This window comes from Pseudophryne corroboree, chromosome 3, assembly GCF_028390025.1.
Source record: "Pseudophryne corroboree isolate aPseCor3 chromosome 3, aPseCor3.hap2, whole genome shotgun sequence".
Lineage (NCBI taxonomy): Eukaryota > Metazoa > Chordata > Amphibia > Anura > Myobatrachidae > Pseudophryne > Pseudophryne corroboree.
In genome coordinates, this window is record NC_086446.1 from 98357675 (window position 1) to 98376054 (window position 18380).

Sequence of the window (18380 nt, forward strand, 5' to 3'; positions counted from 1 at the left end):
AACCATCAGACGAAAGCTTAGAGGATGAAACTGAAGAAAGCTTTGGCTGGACGAGTAGGACTGGATTGGATCCAAGGATACTTGGATTGGCTGGAGCCAAAGGAGACGGACCAGGCTGGTCCTGGAGTATTGCTGGACCGGCTGGAACCGGGACGGACTGACCAGGCAGGGCCTGGAATATTGCTGGACCGGCTGGAACCGGGACGGGCTGAGCCCTTTCTTCACAGGGCTGGGCTGAGGCAAGAGCCCCCACTTCACGGGGCTGGGCTGAGGCAAGAGCCCCCTCTTCACGGGGCTGGGCTGAGGCAAGAGCCCCCTCTTCACGGGGCTGGGCTGAGGCAGCACTCTGTAGAATCTCTGGCTGGGCAGCACTCTGTAGACTCTCTGGCTGGGCAGCACTCTGTAGACTCACTGGCTGGGCAGCACTCTGTAGACTCACTGGCTGGGCAGCACTCTGTAGACTCACTGGCTGGGCAGCACTCTGTAGACTCACTGGCTGGGCAGCACTCTGTAGACTCACTGGCTGGGCAGCACTCTGTAGACTCACTGGCTGGGCAGCACTCTGAAGACTCTCTGGGGCTGGACGCTCTGAAGACGCCCCTCCTGGGGCTGGACGCTCTGAAGACGCCCCTCCTGGGGCTGGACGCTCTGAAGACGCCCCTCCTGGGGCTGGACGCTCTGAAGACGCCCCTCCTGGGGCTGGACGCTCTGAAAACGCCCCTCCTGGGGCTGGACGCTCTGAAAACGCCCCTCCTGGGGCTGGACGCTCTGAAAACGCCCCTCCTGGGGCTGGACGCTCTGAAAACGCCCCTCCTGGGTCTGTGGACACGGACTCCTCTGTGACTGTAAATGGCTTGAACATTCTTCTCTGGACACCCAACTTGGGATAAGGTCTTTTAACCACCGGACCCCAGTCATAAATTTGAGTCTCTCTCAGAAGAGTAGCCTTCTTGATACCCCCGTCAGCAGCAGAAGAATCGGATACTGTGGATGACTTGTAGACATGAGCACTATGATACTGAGATTTGTCACTATTACCTGGCTTGCGAAGAATGCAGTCTTTAACAAAATGACCAGAATTTCCACAGTAAAGACAGAGATGTAGCTCCTTACGCCGCTGACGTTCAGCTTCAGAGAGCTTGGGCCGTGGATAGCTCTGATGAAAAACTTTCCCTTGCGCAGAGGAAGAGACTCTATTAACTGGATGGGACAAAACAGGATCAACAACGTTGGTAGTATTCCTGAGGAGATCAGGCATCACAGAGAGAATACTAGACAAAAGTTCTTGTAACTGTAGTAACATCTGGTAGAAAATCTGCAGTTGGTCAGGAGTCTTAGAGCAGAAGGTCATAGAATCTCTGGAGGACGAATTCCGCTGCAGACACTGTGCCAATCGATGCTGAGTCGACTCCAGACCTTCCAAGCGTCCTGCAATATTGCTTAGGAGGTCATGCGTCAGACTAACACTTTCGGCCGGGTCCATGTGGCCAGTTCCTACTGTCATCACTGAGGTTTTTGTGAACCCGGTGTAGTGAAGTCTGTGCGGGCGACTGGAGGATTATGTGAATACTACCACTGACCTGGCTTGGAAATGCTGTGGACTCTGGGTTTCCTCCGGTGACTGGGAAGAGGAACCGCAGCAGAGATGGCCGAATCTAGGTTCTCCTCATGCAGGATTAGGTCGGCAGACAGGAGGCATGCTGAAGGTCTCCTGAAAGACAGAACTGGAAAGGCACTGATGAATCAGTGAAGAATACCAGGTATAATTGTGCTAAAGGGCACGGGGTGTTTGGAGACACTGAGGTGCTTGCGGACACTGAGGTGCTTGCGGACACCGAGGTGCTTGCGGACACCGAGGTGCTTGCGGACACCGAGGTGCTTGGAGGCACTGAGGTGCTTGGAGGCACTGAGGTGCGTGGAGGCACTGAGGTGCGTGGAGGCACTGGGGTGCGTAGAGACACTGGGGTGCGTAGGGGTGCTGAGGCACGGAGGTGCTGGAAGCACGGAGATGCTGTGGCACGGAGGTACTGAGGCACGGAGGTGCTGTGGCACGGAGGTGCTGTGGCACGGAGGTGCTGTGGCACGGAGGTACTGAGGCACTGAGGTGCTGAGTCACGGAGATGCTGAGGTGCTGGAAGCACGGAGGTACTGAGGCACGGAGGTACTGAGGCACGGAGGTACTGAGGCACGGGGGTGCTGGAAGCACGGAGGTACTGAGGCACGGAGATGCTGGAAGCACGGAGGTGCTGAGGCACGGAGGTACTGAGGCACGAAGATGCTGGAAGCACGGAGGTGCTGAGGCACAAAGGTACTGAGGCACGAAGATGCTGGAAGCACGGAGGTGCTGAGGCACGGAGGTACCGAGGCACAGAGATGCTGGAAGCACGGAGGTGCTGAGGCACGGAGATGCTGAGGCACGGAGATGCTGAGGCACGGAGATGCTGAGGCACGGAGGTGCTGGGAGCACGGAGGTGCTGGGAGCACGGAGGTGCTGGGAGCACGGAGGTGCTGAGGCACGGAGATGCTGAGGCACGAGGTACTGAGCCCTGGAGATCCCAACTACAACAGCAGTAAAACTGAAACACGACAGCTGTGGTTTTCAGGGGAGAACACGGAATTCAGTACTGTGCCTTTAAGACGAAACATTGCAGCTGTACCTTTACATTGAGACTCAGGGAAATGGTGAAATCAAATGGCAACACACAAGTAAACCAAACGGTAACAAGGGAGCAGAGTTTCCACAGGAACTTAGGTACAAAGGTTACCTTTAGGGAGCTCAGCTTAAGACCCACACAAGGCTGTATGTGACATAAGGAACTGGCCCAGATTACAACTCAGCCTCCTGATTTATACTTCCTGGTCCTTGATGATTGGTGGGCAGGATTAGGTGATGTCACTGTCATGTGACTACTCTAGCCAAGGCTGTGATGTAGAATGAGGCCTAGCAGGCCAAGAGAACACTGAAGCCTGGACTTCTGCAAAACACAGGATGCTTGCTTTTAGATTACTGAATTCAGCCTCACACAGGAGATCACCACAGGTGGAGCTGATTACCTATTACCTCTCAGGCAGAGAACTCAGGAAAACTGACAAGCTGTTTAACTCCGTGAGTGAAAAGACACAGGATCCAGGACAGATGGCAGGGGTAAGTCACCAAATATAAAACCTACAGTCAGGATTGTGACACAGTGTACTTAGTCAGGAGACTCAGTCCGCCCCGCGTAGAAGCCGTGCGTCTCCGTACCCTCATTCCGCCATAATGGCCGGCGACCCGCTAACCGGGAAGCTGGTTTAGTACTCACCACTCTTCTTTCTTCTGGCTCTGTTAGGGGTGGCGGCGTGCTGCGGGAATGTACGCTCGCCGTGGTGGGGCTTGTGAATAGTTCCCTCAGGAGCTAGTGTCCTGTCAGCGGGGAACGGGACCGTTAACCCTTAGTGGTGTTGGGACCCCCCCCCCCCCAAGTCCCACGAAGCAGGCAGGCTGTTGCCATCCAGTTCTGCCTGAAAATAACAAACGTAGAAAATAAATGCAGAAAACTCTCTGTGACCGGCTCCTCTGGGCACATTTTCTAAACTGAGTCTGGTAGGAGAGGCATAGAGGGAGAAGCCAACACACACAATCAAACTTCTATAGTGCCCATGGCTCCAAGTGGACCCGTCTATATCCCATGGTACTAAATGGATTCCCAGTATCCTCTAGGACGTAAGAGAAATAGCATTTTTTTCTCCATCTCTGAGATCTGGGTTCCATCATTTGGAATTCCGTCCTTTAAACTTTGTCCTTTGTTTTGGTGACACAGTGATAGAGACAGGAGATGGGGCAATGTTTTATGGCTTTCTCTGACTCAATGACACCTAAGTGCCCTTGTGGGGGTCTAATTTCAGGAGATCTGACCAGTGCCTAAGCCCCCCCCAACCACACATGCACACACACTCTCTCTGGTGTATCTTATACATCAAGAGCCATCATCCCTATTATACTCCTGCTCTCCCCCTCACATCATGTTACTATGTGTTACCAGCCCAGATATCTGACCAGTCTCTTCCCCACACTCTCTGGTGTATCTCATACATCAGGAGCCATCAGCCCCTATTACACTCCTGCTCTCCCCCTCACATCATGTCACTATGTGTTACCAGCCCAGATATCTGACCAGTCTCCTCCCCACACTCTCTGGTGTATCTCATACATCAGGAGCCATCAGCCCTATTAGACTCCTGCTGTACCCCTCACATCATGTCACTATGTGTTACCAGCCCAGAGATCTGACCAGTCTCTTCCACACACTCACTTGTGTATCTCATACATCAGGAGCCATCAGCCCCTGTTATACTCCTGCTCCCCCCCCCACATCATGTCACTGTGTGTTACCAGCCCAGAGATCTTCTCTAGTCACAAATGTTTGTTTTGGTTATAGTTCAGGATATGGGTCTGGCTGACATAATTTAATTTTTGAATGAAACGGTAACTAATTATGAATCGTCTTTAGCCTGCCTCTAGCAAGAAGTGCAAATAATTTTTTTGTTTCATGCAGGGTAAATACTGACTGCTTTTGCATGTAGCCCACAATTACTGCGCAGGTTTATTTTTACACTGCAATTTAGATTTGAGTTTGGACATCCCCCCTCTGCACATTTTACATTCAGTGAGGTTTTCCACAGGGTTCTATACTATCTCATGCATTTTGCAGTATACATACTACCACTTGGTGAAATAATTAGGGGTATATTCAATAACTGTCGGAAGCTGCTGTCTTGTCGGAAAGTCGGCAGTTTCCGACAGTTTTAGGTCTGAAGGGGTTCCGACCTATTCATTACAGCCCCATTTATTCCGACAAGTCGGAAAAACCCGACCTGTCGGAATGCACGCTAATCGACAGGTTTTAGCCCCGTTTCCGACAATCTCAATCGGACTTTAAAAAAAGCCGGATTGAGATAAGTGAATTGAGAGCAGGAGACGGGGGAGCAGCGCTCCAGACGGGAGAGCAGGGACTCAGCGGCAGCGTCCACACGGCTCCAGCAAGCGAGGTCCTGCTTGCTGGAGCCGGGTGGACGCTGCCGTGAGCCTCCGCCGCTGCAGCCGCTGCTCCCCCGTCTCCTCCCCCGTTCGATCCGTCTCCTCCGCTGCTCTCTCCCCCCCGGGCCACAGACGTCACCTGCTCCCGGCGCCGAAGACATCACTTCCTCCAGACGGCGCCGCTAACCGCTCTCATCCCCCGGCGCCGCTGACGGCTCTCCCCGCTGCTAACAGCAGCAGCAGCAGGAAACGGGAGCGGCCAAATCCGACAGTCGGATTTGGCCGCTCTTTTGAATAGGGGTTGTCGGGTCCATTCCGACAACTGCATGTCGGAATGGACCCGACTATTATTGAATATACCCCTTAGACGCCATGGCCTGGTGTACCACTGCTATGCAGATGATACACAACTGTAACTATCCTTTACCTCAGGTACTGAGAACGCAATAACAGACCTACATGGCTGTCTAGCTGAGCTTTTGGCTTTGCTCTTACTTCAGAATCAGCCTGCAAGGGCCTAATTTAGAGTTGAGTATATCCAACAATTTTAAAGCTTGGAAAAACATTGTTGCAGTGTGATGTGAAAATAATGATACCCTGGATATGTGTGCTCCTTGCAAACGGAAGCATAATTTCTTCTTCAGGGTCCATAGGTTTGTACTTCCAGTGAAGCTCTAGAGATGTGTAGCTCATTGTGGAGTAAGTGTCACAGGTATAAACAGTGTGGTCAGTCTCTGTTTGTGCCTGTCTCTGTCTGCAGATGGATCCAGTAATAGAAGTACATCAGAGGGATGTGCCAGTCCTCTATATTCACCTGATTCTACAGAGGAAGACCTCACGCCGGACACATACATTAAGGTATGACAGCACAATATGGCTATTGCTCTTTTACAAATTTATGGATTGTGTAAGTAATTTTGTTTTTTAAGAATAGAAAACTGTACTAACATTTTATATACATAAAAATCTAAAACATAACTGGAGGGGTGGCCAAGCAAACGCCATAATATACCTATAAGTCAATGCCCTTGCTAAGTGAATGAAAACAGACATCACTGGTTTTTGATTGGCTCCCAGGTCACTTACTCCGTTCCAGTGTTTGCATGTTAGTCAGTCTGAATACTTTGCCTGAATAATTTCACTGTCCAACCAAATCTATGTATTCATGTCACGTGGTAAACCACATGACCTGAAGTGACGGAAGCAGTGATTTTGGGCCCATACATCTTTACCTTCCCCTTCTTCCACTCATAAAAGCCCTACACACTGGGCGTTAATACTGAAAGATATGAACGATCTCGTTCATTAATGAACGAGATACCGTTCATATCTGTGAGTGTGGAGGCACCAGCGATGAACGATGCGCGGCCCCGCGCTCGTTCATCGCTGGTGCCCCGTCGGCTGTGCATGCAGGCCAATATGGACGATCTCGTCCATATTTGCCTGCACTTCTATGAAGCCAGGTGACGGGATCTCGTTCATTAATGAACGAGATACCGTTCATATCTGTGAGTGTGGAGGCACCAGCGATGAACGATGCGCGGCCCCGCGCTCGTTCATCGCTGGTGCCCCGTCGGCTGTGCATGCAGGCCAATATGGACGATCTCGTCCATATTTGCCTGCACTTCTATGAAGCCAGGTGACGGGGGGGGGAGTGAAGAAACTTCACTCCCCCCCCCCCCCCCCCCCGCCTCCCCGTCACTGCCCCCCCCCCCCCCCCCCCGCCACCAGGTCGGCCGTATCCGCCGTCGGGCAGCTCGGCAGCGGATCGCTAAATGTGCAGGGCCCTTTAGCACTTCCTGAAAATACCTTTTACTATGTATCCATATGCTATTAAGAGCAGTTCCGCTAAGTCACATACCGTGCACAATAGATATGCATTGCCAGTGAGTGAGGTAAGTGTTCTTAAACTACTTACCTATTCAGCTTTGCACTCTCAATATTTGATTGTCCTTTCCTTTCTTTGTACTGTAAAGATAAACTTATTAGGTCAAAGAGTTGGCACTTCCACGATAATCATTTGGGGAGGTATGCAGTAAGTTGGTCGACAGCCGACAATGTTGACATTCATAATGTTTGCAACAGAATGTTGACATATGAAATGTCAACATTGTCAAAACGTCAGTATTAAGGTTAGGGATAGACTTACTTTAAAAAAACATTGTCGGCACTTCTTCGGCGTTACCATGACCTTGTCAGCAGTTTCAGGTTGACGCCACGAATGTCGACATGGTGTATGTTTAACTAATATACCAAACCCTTTGGAGATGCTGTTGTCCAAATTATTTTCTTAAACAGGACCTGTCCAGCTATATAAAATAATATCTTCCTGACGCGGCTGGGAGTCTTCCTGTCACATGCTGCCTGTCTCTGCTGTCAGTGGCTCACCGCCTGCCTTCTTTGTACATATTCTTCGTAAGATATTTGGAAGCATATTACACGCAGGTAGCAGCTTCCTTATAGCCGTGTGTTTATGGGAATTCTAATCCGCAGCAGTGTGGCTGCCTGCACTGATGCAGTGGTATAAGGTATTTTGATGGGGTGTGCCTCTGTCTCATCTCCTGTCTTTTCTGTGTGCTTCCTAATTGATCATCTGTTACCTGCTCCTGGTTACTGATACAAGTTTTATGACCCCATACTAGCCAGATTTTTCTCCTCCCTTTAAGCTGGGTGCACACTATCAGTATACGCTGATCTGATAAACGCTCAGTATGTGCTGATTATCGGATAGGTGCACGCCCATACATTCACCAATTTCTTGCTCAGTGTTAGATCGGGATGTCAGGAGTAAGATAACCTGTCCTGCAAATGCTATGCTGCCCTCCCGATCTGACCGTTGTAGGAGCGTTTGAAGCTGTTTATCGGCTGATGTTCCTGCATGCGCACTGTATAGTTGTCTGGCTGACCAGCCCAATAATTCCGGCTTTACTCTCAGCACTTTAATCCCTTTAATTACCTGGCCAAGCTTTTCAGCCGTGTCTTGTTTTATAAATGTTATTAAAAACAATTTAATCTGAACATTGCGCAAATTCTAAAATATGCTGCTTAATTCAGTATAGGAGATGTCCTTTTTGATACAAGAACTTCCAGGTTTAGGACCCTGGAGCCCTTCTGTGTATGGGCGGAGTGACGCGGCAGCTGCCAGGGGTGCTGGGAGGGACCCGGTTGGATCCCTCTCAGGGAATTGGGAAAAGAAGCCCATAGGCTTCTATTGGGTAACGCCCACACACAGATGGAGTTACCCATCGGCTCCAAGCTCTGGAAAGTGTCACATTCTGGAACTTGGTACATATGGAAACACGGCCAAAATGCAGAAAACAGGATATTCTGAGTTTTGGCCGCATTTTAAGCTTTAGGTCATCCCGCCCACAATAAATAATGGAAATATTTTATTTTACAAATGTATCAAACATTCTTGAATATGAATTTATTAATGTTGTTGTTCTGTGTATTTAGGAGGAAAACCTGAATGTGGTGATAGTTGATATTGTTCCAGAAGGAGGAGATGAGAGGAGTATGGATATTAAGGAGGAAATTCCTGCAGACGTCTGCACAGGTGAGTCATTACTCGGTAATTACAGGAAAATAGCTTTTAAAAAGCCGAAGTACCCTATTCTCGATGGCATACTTGGGGATCAATCTTATGTAGAGTTGCTCAAACCCTTTTGTCACCCCTCCCCAGGGCAATCCTACGTAAAGATGTTCTACAGTATTTTGTGTAGTTGGTACATTAGCTTACGGCAACTTACAAAAGCCACCACTTCGTAAATGTAGTCCATTGTCTCAAAGGGTAGGTTATGATATGCCGGCTGCCGGGATCCTGGAAGTCAACCTAACGACACCGGGATCCCGGCAGCAGAATGCCGGCGGGGGGGATAAGGCGAGTGCAACAAATCTGCGCTCACCACAGGTTCTTTTCCCACTCGTGGACACCCACGTGTGGGAATAGACCCTGTGGGTTGGCATTCCGTCTGACCCCATTCTTAGCATTCGGGATTCCGGCGTAGGCATTCTGACCGCTGGGATCCTGAGCGCCAGTAACATAACCGCATCCCATCTCAAAGCCTCCGGCTGTTTAGTGTAGGAGCCAGGCTGGCTTCTCTATTGCTTACCTTGTCGCATCCTTACAAGCTGACCAGAGTAACTCCTTTTTGAGATAAGTTTTCCTCTGTCTTTACAAAATGGCTGGAGAAACCTGGGCTATCAGATGGAATACAGCATTAAGGCCCAGATTTATCAAGCCTTGGAGAGTGATAAGTTGCACGGTGATAAAGCACCAGCTAAACAGCTCCTAACTGTCATGTTACAGTCTGTGTTTGAAAAAATAAGATTTTACTTACCGATAAATCTATTTCTCGTAGTCCGTAGTGGATGCTGGGACTCCGTAAGGACCATGGGGAATAGCGGCTCCGCAGGAGACAGGGCACAAAATAAAAGCTTAAGGATCAGGTGGTGTGCACTGGCTCCTCCCCCTATGACCCTCCTCCAAGCCTCAGTTAGGATACTGTGCCCGGACGAGCGTACATAATAAGGAAGGATCTTGAATCCCGGGTAAGACTCATACCAGCCACACCAATCACACCGTACAACTCGTGATCTGAACCCAGTTAACAGTATGATAAATGCAAAGGAGCCTCTGAAAAGATGGCTCAAACAATAATAACCCGAATTTTTGTAACAATAACTATATACAAGTATTGCAGACAATCCGCACTAGGGATGGGCGCCCAGCATCCACTACGGACTACGAGAAATAGATTTATCGGTAAGTAAAATCTTATTTTCTCTGACGTCCTAGTGGATGCTGGGACTCCGTAAGGACCATGGGGATTATACCAAAGCTCCCAAACGGGCGGGAGAGTGCGGATGACTCTGCAGCACCGAATGAGAGAACTCCAGGTCCTCCTCAGCCAGGGTATCAAATTTGTAGAATTTAGCAAACGTGTTTGCCCCTGACCAAGTAGCTGCTCGGCAAAGTTGTAAAGCCGAGACCCCTCGGGCAGCCGCCCAAGATGAGCCCACTTTCCTTGTGGAATGGGCTTTTACTGATTTTGGCTGTGGCAATCCTGCCACGGAATGTGCAAGTTGAATTGTACTACAAATCCAACGAGCAATCGTCTGCTTTGAAGCAGGAGCACCCAGCTTGTTGGGTGCATACAGGATAAACAGCGAGTCAGTTTTCCTGACTCCAGCCGTCCTGGAAACATATATTTTCAGGGCCCTGACAACGTCTAGCAACTTGGAGTCCTCCAAGTCCCTAGTAGCCGCAGGCACCACAATAGGTTGGTTCAAGTGAAATGCAGAAACCACCTTAGGTAGAAATTGAGGACGAGTCCTCAATTCCGCCCTGTCAGAATGAAAAATTAAGTAAGGGCTTTTATATGATAAAGCCGCCAATTCTGACACACGCCTGGCTGAAGCCAAGGCTAACAGCATCGACACCTTCCACGTGAGATATTTTAAGTCCACAGTGGAAAGTGGTTCAAACCAATGTGATTTTAGAAAACTCAATACAACATTGAGATCCCAAGGTGCCACTGGAGGCACAAAAGGAGGCTGTATGTGCAGCACCCCTTTCACAAATGTCTGAACTTCAGGTACTGAAGCCAGTTCTTTCTGGAAGAAAATCGACAAGGCCGAAATTTGAACCTTAATGGACCCTAATTTTAGGCCCATAGACAGTCCTGTTTGCAGGAAATGCAGGAAACGACCCAGTTGAAATTCCTCTGTAGGGGCCTTCTTGGCCTCACACCACGCAACATATTTACGCCAAATGCGGTGATAATGTTTTGCGGTTACTTCCTTCCTGGCTTTGACCAGAGTAGGGATGACTTCTTCTGGAATGCCCTTTTCCTTTAGGATCCGGCGTTCAACCGCCATGCCGTCAAACGCAGCCGCGGTAAGTCTTGGAACAGACAAGGCCCCTGCAGTAGCAGGTCCTTTCTTAGAGGTAGAGGCCACGGTTCGTCCGTGAGCATCTCTTGAAGTTCCGGGTACCAAGTCCTTCTTGGCCAATCCGGAACCACGAGTATCGTTCTTACTCCTCTCCTTCTTATGATTCTCAATACTTTTGGTATGAGAGGCAGAGGAGGGAACACATACACTGACTGGTACACCCACGGCGTTACCAGAGCGTCCACTGCTATTGCCTGAGGGTCCCTTGACCTGGCGCAATATCTGTCCAGTTTTTTGTTTAGACGTGACGCCATCATGTCCACCTTTTGGTTTTTCCCAACGGTTTACAATCAGGTGGAAGACTTCCGGGTGAAGTCCCCACTCTCCCGGGTGAAGGTCGTGTCTGCTGAGGAAGTCTGCTTCCCAGTTGTCCACTCCCGGAATGAACACTGCTGACAGTGCTATCACATGATTTTCCGCCCAGCGAAGAATCCTTGCAGCTTCTGTCATTGCCCTCCTGCTTCTCGTGCCGCCCTGTCTGTTTACGTGGGCGACTGACGTGATGTTGTCCGATTGGATCAACACCGCCTGACCCTGAAGCAGAGGTTTTGCTTGACTTAAGGCATTGTAAATGGCCCTTAGTTCCAGAATGTTTATATGAAGAGATGTTTCCATGCTTGACCATAAGCCCTGGAAATTCCTTCCCTGTGTGACTGCTCCCCAGCCTCTCAGGCTGGCATCCGTGGTTACCAGGATCCAATCCTGAATGCCAAATCTGCGGCCCTCTAGAAGATGAGCCCTCTGCAGCCACCACAGGAGAGACACCCTTGTCCTTGTCGACAGGGTTATCCGCTGATGCATCTGAAGATGCGATCCGGACCATTTGTCCAGTAGATCCCACTGAAACGTTCTTGCATGGAATCTTCCGAATGGAATCGCTTCGTAAGAAGCCACCATTTTTCCCAGGACCCTCGTGCACTGATGTACTGAGACCTGTCCTGGTTTTAGGAGGTTCCTGACTAGCTCGGATAACTCCCTGGCCTTCTCCTCCGGGAGAAACACCTTCTTCTGGACTGTGTCCAGAATCATTCCTAGGAACAGGAGACGTGTCGTTGGAATCAGCTGCGATTTTGGAATATTTAGAATCCACCCGTGCTGACGTAACACTACCTGAGATAGTGCCACTCCGACTTCTAACTGTTCCCTGGTTCTTGCCCTTATCAGGAGATCGTCCAAGTAAGGGATAATTAAGATGCCTTTTCTTCGTAGAAGAATCCTCATTTCGGCCATTACCTTGGTAAAGACCCGAGGTGCCGTGGACAATCCAAACGGCAGCGTCTGAAACTGATAATGACAGTTTTGTACTACAAACCTGAGGTACCCTTGGTGAGAAGGGTATATTGGGACGTGGAGATAAGCATCTTTGATGTCCAGAGACACCATATAGTCCCCTTCTTCCAGGTTCGCTATCACTGCTCTGAGTGACTCCATCTTGAATTTGAACCTTTTTATGTAAGTGTTCAAAGATTTCAGATTTAAGATTGGTCTCACCGAGCCGTCCGGCTTCGGTACCACAAACAGCGTGGAATAATACCCCTTTCCCTGTTGTAAGAGGGGTACCTTGATTATCACCTGCTGGGAATACAGCTTGTGAATGGCTTCCAAAACTGCCTCCCTGTCGGAGGGAGACTTTGGTAAAGCAGACTTCAGGAACCGATGAGGGGGAAACGCCTCGAATTCCAGTTTGTACCCCTGTGATACTACCTGTAGAATCCAGGGATCCACTTGCGAGTGAGCCCACTGCGCGTTGAAATTCTTGAGACGGGCCCCCACCATATCTGAGTCTGCTTGTAAAGCCCCAGCGTCATGCTGAAGACTTGGCAGAAGCAGAGGAGGGCTTCTGCTCCTGGGAAGCGGCTGCATGGTGCAGTCTTTTTCCCCTTCCTCTGCCCCGGGGCAGAAAAGAGTGGCCTTTTGCTCGCTTGTATTTATGGGAACGAAAGGACTGAGTTTGAAAAGACGGTGTCTTTTTCTGTTGATGTGAAGTGACCTGGGGTAAAAAGGTGGATTTTCCAGCCGTTGCCGTGGCCACCAGGTCCGATAGACCAGCCCCAAATAACTCCTCCCCTTTATACGGCAATACTTCCATGTGCCGTTTGGAATCTGCATCCCCTGACCACTGTCGCGTCCATAACGCTCTTCTGGCAGAGATGGACATAGCACTGACTCTTGATGCCAGGGTGCAAATATCCCTCTGTGCATCACGCATATATAGCAATGCATCCTTTAAATGCTCTATAGTTAACAAAATACTGTCCCTATCCAGGGTATCAATATTCTCAGTCAGGGAATCCGACCATGCGACTCCAGCACTACACATCCAGGCTGAGGCGATTGCTGGTCGCAGTATAACACCAGTATGTGTGTATATACTCTTTAGGATATTTTCCAGTCTTCTATCAGCCGGTTCTTTGAGGGTGGCCGTATCAGGGGACGGTAACGCTACTTGTTTAGATAAACGTGTGAGCGCCTTATCTACCCTAGGGGGTGTTTCCCAGCGCGTCCTAACCTCTGGCGGGAAAGGATATAGTGCTAATAATTTATTAGAAATTAGCTGTTTTTTATCGGGGAAACCCCACGCTTTATCACACACCTCATTTATTTCATCTGACTCAGGAAAAACTATTGGTAGTTTTTTCACCCCCCACATAATACCCTTCTTTGTGGTACTTGTAGTGTCAGAAAGGTTCAATGCCTCTTTCATTGCTGTGATCATGTAACGTGTGGCCCTGCTGGACATCACGTTTGTCTCGTCACCGTCGACACTAGACTCAGTATCTGTGTCTGGGTCTGTGTCGACCCACTGAGGTAACGGGCGTTTTAGGGCCCCTGACGGTGTCTGAGACGCCTGGACAGGCACTAATTGATTTGCCGGCTGTCTCATGTCGTCAACAGTTTTTTGCAAATTGCTGACATTATCACTTAATTGTTTAAATACAATCATCCAGTCAGGTGTCGACTCCCTAGGGGGTGACATCACTAACACAGGCAACTGCTCCGCTTCCACCTCATTTTCCTCCTCATACATGTCGACACACGTGTACCGACACACAGCACAAACACCGGGAATGCTCTGATAGAGGACAGGACCCCACTTAGCCCTTTGGAGAGACAGAGGGAGAGTCTGCCAGCACACACCCAGCGCTATATATATATATACAGGGATAACCTTATATAAGTGTTACTCCCTTATAGCTGCTGTTAATATATTTATTTGCTGCCAAACGTGCCCCCCCTTCTCTTTTTTACCCTGATTCTGAAGCAGGACTGCAGGGGAGAGTCAGGGAGCCGTCCTTCCAGCGGAGCTTTGAGGGAAAATGGCGCTTGTGTGCTGAGGAGATAGGCTCCGCCCCTTCACGACATCCTTATCTCCCGCTTTTTCTGTGTAAAATGGCAGGGGTAAAATACATCCATATAGCCCAGGAGCTATATGTGATGTATTCTTTTTAGCCACCTAAGGTATATACTGTAATATTGCGTCTCAGGGCGCTCCCCCCCCCAGCGCCCTGCACCCTCAGTGACCGGAGTGTGAAGTGTGCTGAGAGCAATGGCGCACAGCTGCGGTGCTGTGCGCTACCTTAGTCTGAAGACAGGATCGTCTTCTGCCGCCGATTTCACCGGACCTCTTCGTCTCTTCTGGCTCTGTAAGGGGGACGGCGGCGCGGCTCCGGTGACCCATCCAGGCTGAACCTGTGATCGTCCCTCTGGAGCTAATGTCCAGTAGCCTAAGAAACCCGATCCACTCTGCACTCAGGTGAGTCCGTTTCTTCTCCCCTTAGTCCCACGATGCAGTGAGCCTGTTGCCAGCAGGACTCACTGAAAATAAAAAATCCTAAACTAAACTTTTATTCTAAGCAGCTCAGGAGAGCCACCTAGATTGCACCCTTCTCGGCCGGGCACAAAAATCTAACTGAGGCTTGGAGGAGGGTCATAGGGGGAGGAGCCAGTGCACACCACCTGATCCTTAAGCTTTTATTTTGTGCCCTGTCTCCTGCGGAGCCGCTATTCCCCATGGTCCTTACGGAGTCCCAGCATCCACTAGGACGTCAGAGAAAATAAGAATTTACTTACCGATAATTCTATTTCTCGGAGTCCGTAGTGGATGCTGGGGTTCCTGAAAGGACCATGGGGGAATAGCGGCTCCGCAGGAGACAGGGCACAAAAAGTAAAGCTTTACGATCAGGTGGTGTGTACTGGCTCCTCCCCCTATGACCCTCCTCCAAGCCTCAGTTAGGTACTGTGCCCGGACGAGCGTACACAATAAGGAAGGATTTTGAATCCCGGGTAAGACTCATACCAGCCACACCAATCACACTGTACAACCTGTGATCTGAACCCAGTTAACAGTATGATAACAGCGGAGCCTCTGAAAAGATGGCTCACAACAATAATAACCCGATTTTTGTAACTATGTACAAGTATTGCAGACAATCCGCACTTGGGATGGGCGCCCAGCATCCACTACGGACTCCGAGAAATAGAATTATCGGTAAGTAAATTCTTATTTTCTCTATCGTCCTAGTGGATGCTGGGGTTCCTGAAAGGACCATGGGGATAATACCAAAGCTCCCAAACGGGCGGGAGAGTGCGGATGACTCTGCAGCACCGAATGAGAGAACTCCAGGTCCTCCTTAGCCAGGGTATCAAATTTGTAGGATTTTACAAACGTGTTTGCCCCTGACTAAATAACCGCTCGGCAAAGTTGTAAAGCCGAGACCCCTCGGGCAGCCGCCCAAGATGAGCCCACCTTCCTTGTGGAATGGGCATTTACATATTTTGGCTGTGGCAGGCCTGCCACAGAATGTGCAAGCTGAATTGTATTACACATCCAACTAGCAATAGTCTGCTTAGAAGCAAGAGCACCCAGTTTGTTGGGTGCATACAGGATAACAGCAAGTCAGTTTTCCTGACTCCAGCCGTCCTGGAACATATTTTCAGGGCCCTGACAACATCTAGCAACTTGGAGTCCTCCAAGTCTCTAGTAGGTGCAAGGCACCACAATAAGCTGGTTCAGGTGAAACACTGACACCACCTTAGGGAGAGAACTGGGGACGAGTCCGCAGCTCTGCCCTGTCCGAATGGACAAACAGATATGGGCTTTTTTGAGAAAAAACCACCAATTTGACACTCGCCTGGTCCAGGCCAGGGCCAAGAGCATGGTCACTTTTCATGTGAGATGCTTCAAATCCACAGATTTGACTGGTTTTAAACCAATGTGATTTGAGGAATCCCAGAACTACGTTGAGATCCCACAGTGCCACTGGAGGCACAAAAGGGGGTTGTATATGCAATACTCCCTTGACAAACTTCTGGACTTCAGGAACTGAAGCCAATTCTTTCTGGAAGAAAATCGACAGGGCCGAAATTTGAACCTTAATGGACCCCAATTTGAGGCCCATAGACACTCCTGTTTGCAGGAAATGCAGGAAACGACCGAGTTGAAATTTCTTTGTGGGGCCTTCCTGGCCTCACACCACGCAACATATTTTCGCCACATGTGGTGATAATGTTGTGCGGTCACCTCCTTTCTGGCTTTGACCAGGGTAGGAATGACCTCTTCCGGAATGCCTTTTTCCCTTAGGATCCGGCGTTCCACCGCCATGCCGACAAACGCAGCTGCGGTAAGTCTTGGAACAGACATGGTACTTGCTGAAGCAAGTCCCTTCTTAGCGGCAGAGGCCATAAGACCTCTGTAAGCATCTCTTGAAGTTCCGGGTACCAAGTCCTTCTTGGCCAATCCGGAGCCATGAGTATAGTTCTTACTCCTCTACGTCTTATAATTCTCAGCACCTTAGGTATGAGAAGCAGAGGAGGGAACACATACACCGACTGGTACACCCACGGTGTTACCAGAACGTCCACAGCTATTGCCTGAGGGTCTCTTGACCTGGCGCAATACCTGTCCCGTTTTTTGTTCAGACGGGACGCCATCATGTCCACCTTTGGTATTTCCCAACGGTTTACAATCATGTGGAAAAAACTTCCCGATGAAGTTTCCACTCTCCCGGGTGGAGGTCGTGCCTGCTGAGGAAGTCTGCTTCCCAGTTTCCATTCCCGGGATGAAACACTGCTGACAGTGCTATCACATGATTTTCCGCCCAGCGAAAAGTCCTTGCAGTTTTTGCCATTGCCCTCCTGCTTCTTGTGTCGCCCTGTCTGTTTACGTGGGCGACTGCCGTGATGTTTTTCCCACTGGATCAATACCGGCTGACCTTGAAGCAGAGGTCTTGCTAAGCTTAGAGCATTATAAATTTACCCTTAGCTCCAGTATATTTATGTGGAGAAAAGTCTCCAGACTTGATCACACTCCCTGGAAATTTTTTCCTTGTGTGACTGCTCCCCAGCCTCTCGGGCTGGGCTCCGTGGTCACCAGCATCCAATCCTGAATGCCGAATCTGCGGCCCTCTAGAAGATGAGCACTCTATAACCACCACAGGAGAGACACCCTTGTCCTTGGATATAGGGTTATCCGCTGATGCATCTGAAGATGCGATCCGGACCATTTGTCCAGCAGATCCCACTGAAAAGTTCTTGCGTGAAATCTGCCGAATGGAATTGCTTCGTAGGAAGCCACCATTTTTACCAGGACCCTTGTGCAATGATGCACTGTTTTTAGGAGGTTCCTGACTAGCTCGGATAACTCCCTGGCTTTCTCTTCCGGGAGAAACACCTTTTTCTGGACTGTGTCCAGAATCATCCCTAGGCACAGCAGACGTGTCGTCGGGATCAGCTGCGATTTTGGAATATTTAGAATCCACCCGTGCTGTTGTAGCAGTATCCGAGATAGTGCTACTCCGACCTCCAACTGTTCCCTGGACTATGCCCTTATCAGGAGATCGTCCAAGTAAGGGATAATTAAGACGCCTTTTCTTCGAAGAAGAATCATCATTTCGGCCATTACCTTGGTAAAGACCCGGGGTGCCGTGGACAATCCAAACGGCAGCGTCTGAAACTGATAGTGACAGTTCTGCACCACGAACCTGAGGTACCCTTAGTGAGAAGGGCAAATTTGGGACATAGAGGTAAGCATCCCTGATGTCCCGGGACACTATATAGTCCCCTTCTTCCTGGTTCGTTATCACTGCTCTGAGTGACTCCATCTTGATTTGAACCTTTGTAAGTGTTCAAAATTTTTTTAGAATAAGTCTCACCTAGCCTTCTGGCTTCAGTACCACAATATAGTGTGGAATAATACCCCTTTTCTTGTAGTAGGAGGGGTAATTTAATTATCACCTGCTGGGAATACAGCTTGTGAATTTTTTCCCATACTGCCTCCTTGTCGGAGGGAGACCTTGGTAAAGCAGACTTCAGGAGCCTGCGAAGGGGAAACGTCTCGACATTCCAATCTGTACCCCTGGGATACTACTTGTAGGATCCAGGGGTCCTGTACAGTCTCAGCGCCATGCTG

The 18380-nt window shown here is 49.6% G+C and overlaps 1 protein-coding gene across 1 annotated transcript in view; it reads left to right on the forward strand.

Moving 5' to 3' along the window:
- Window positions 1-18380, forward strand: part of LOC135057207 (oocyte zinc finger protein XlCOF7.1-like) — a 160071-nt gene that overhangs the window by 30846 nt on the left and 110845 nt on the right. Inside the window, exons 5-6 of the mRNA XM_063963100.1 lie at window positions 5778-5875; window positions 8474-8573. Coding sequence (XP_063819170.1) covers window positions 5778-5875; window positions 8474-8573 — 198 coding nt within the window. The remainder of the gene's footprint in view (window positions 1-5777; window positions 5876-8473; window positions 8574-18380) is intronic.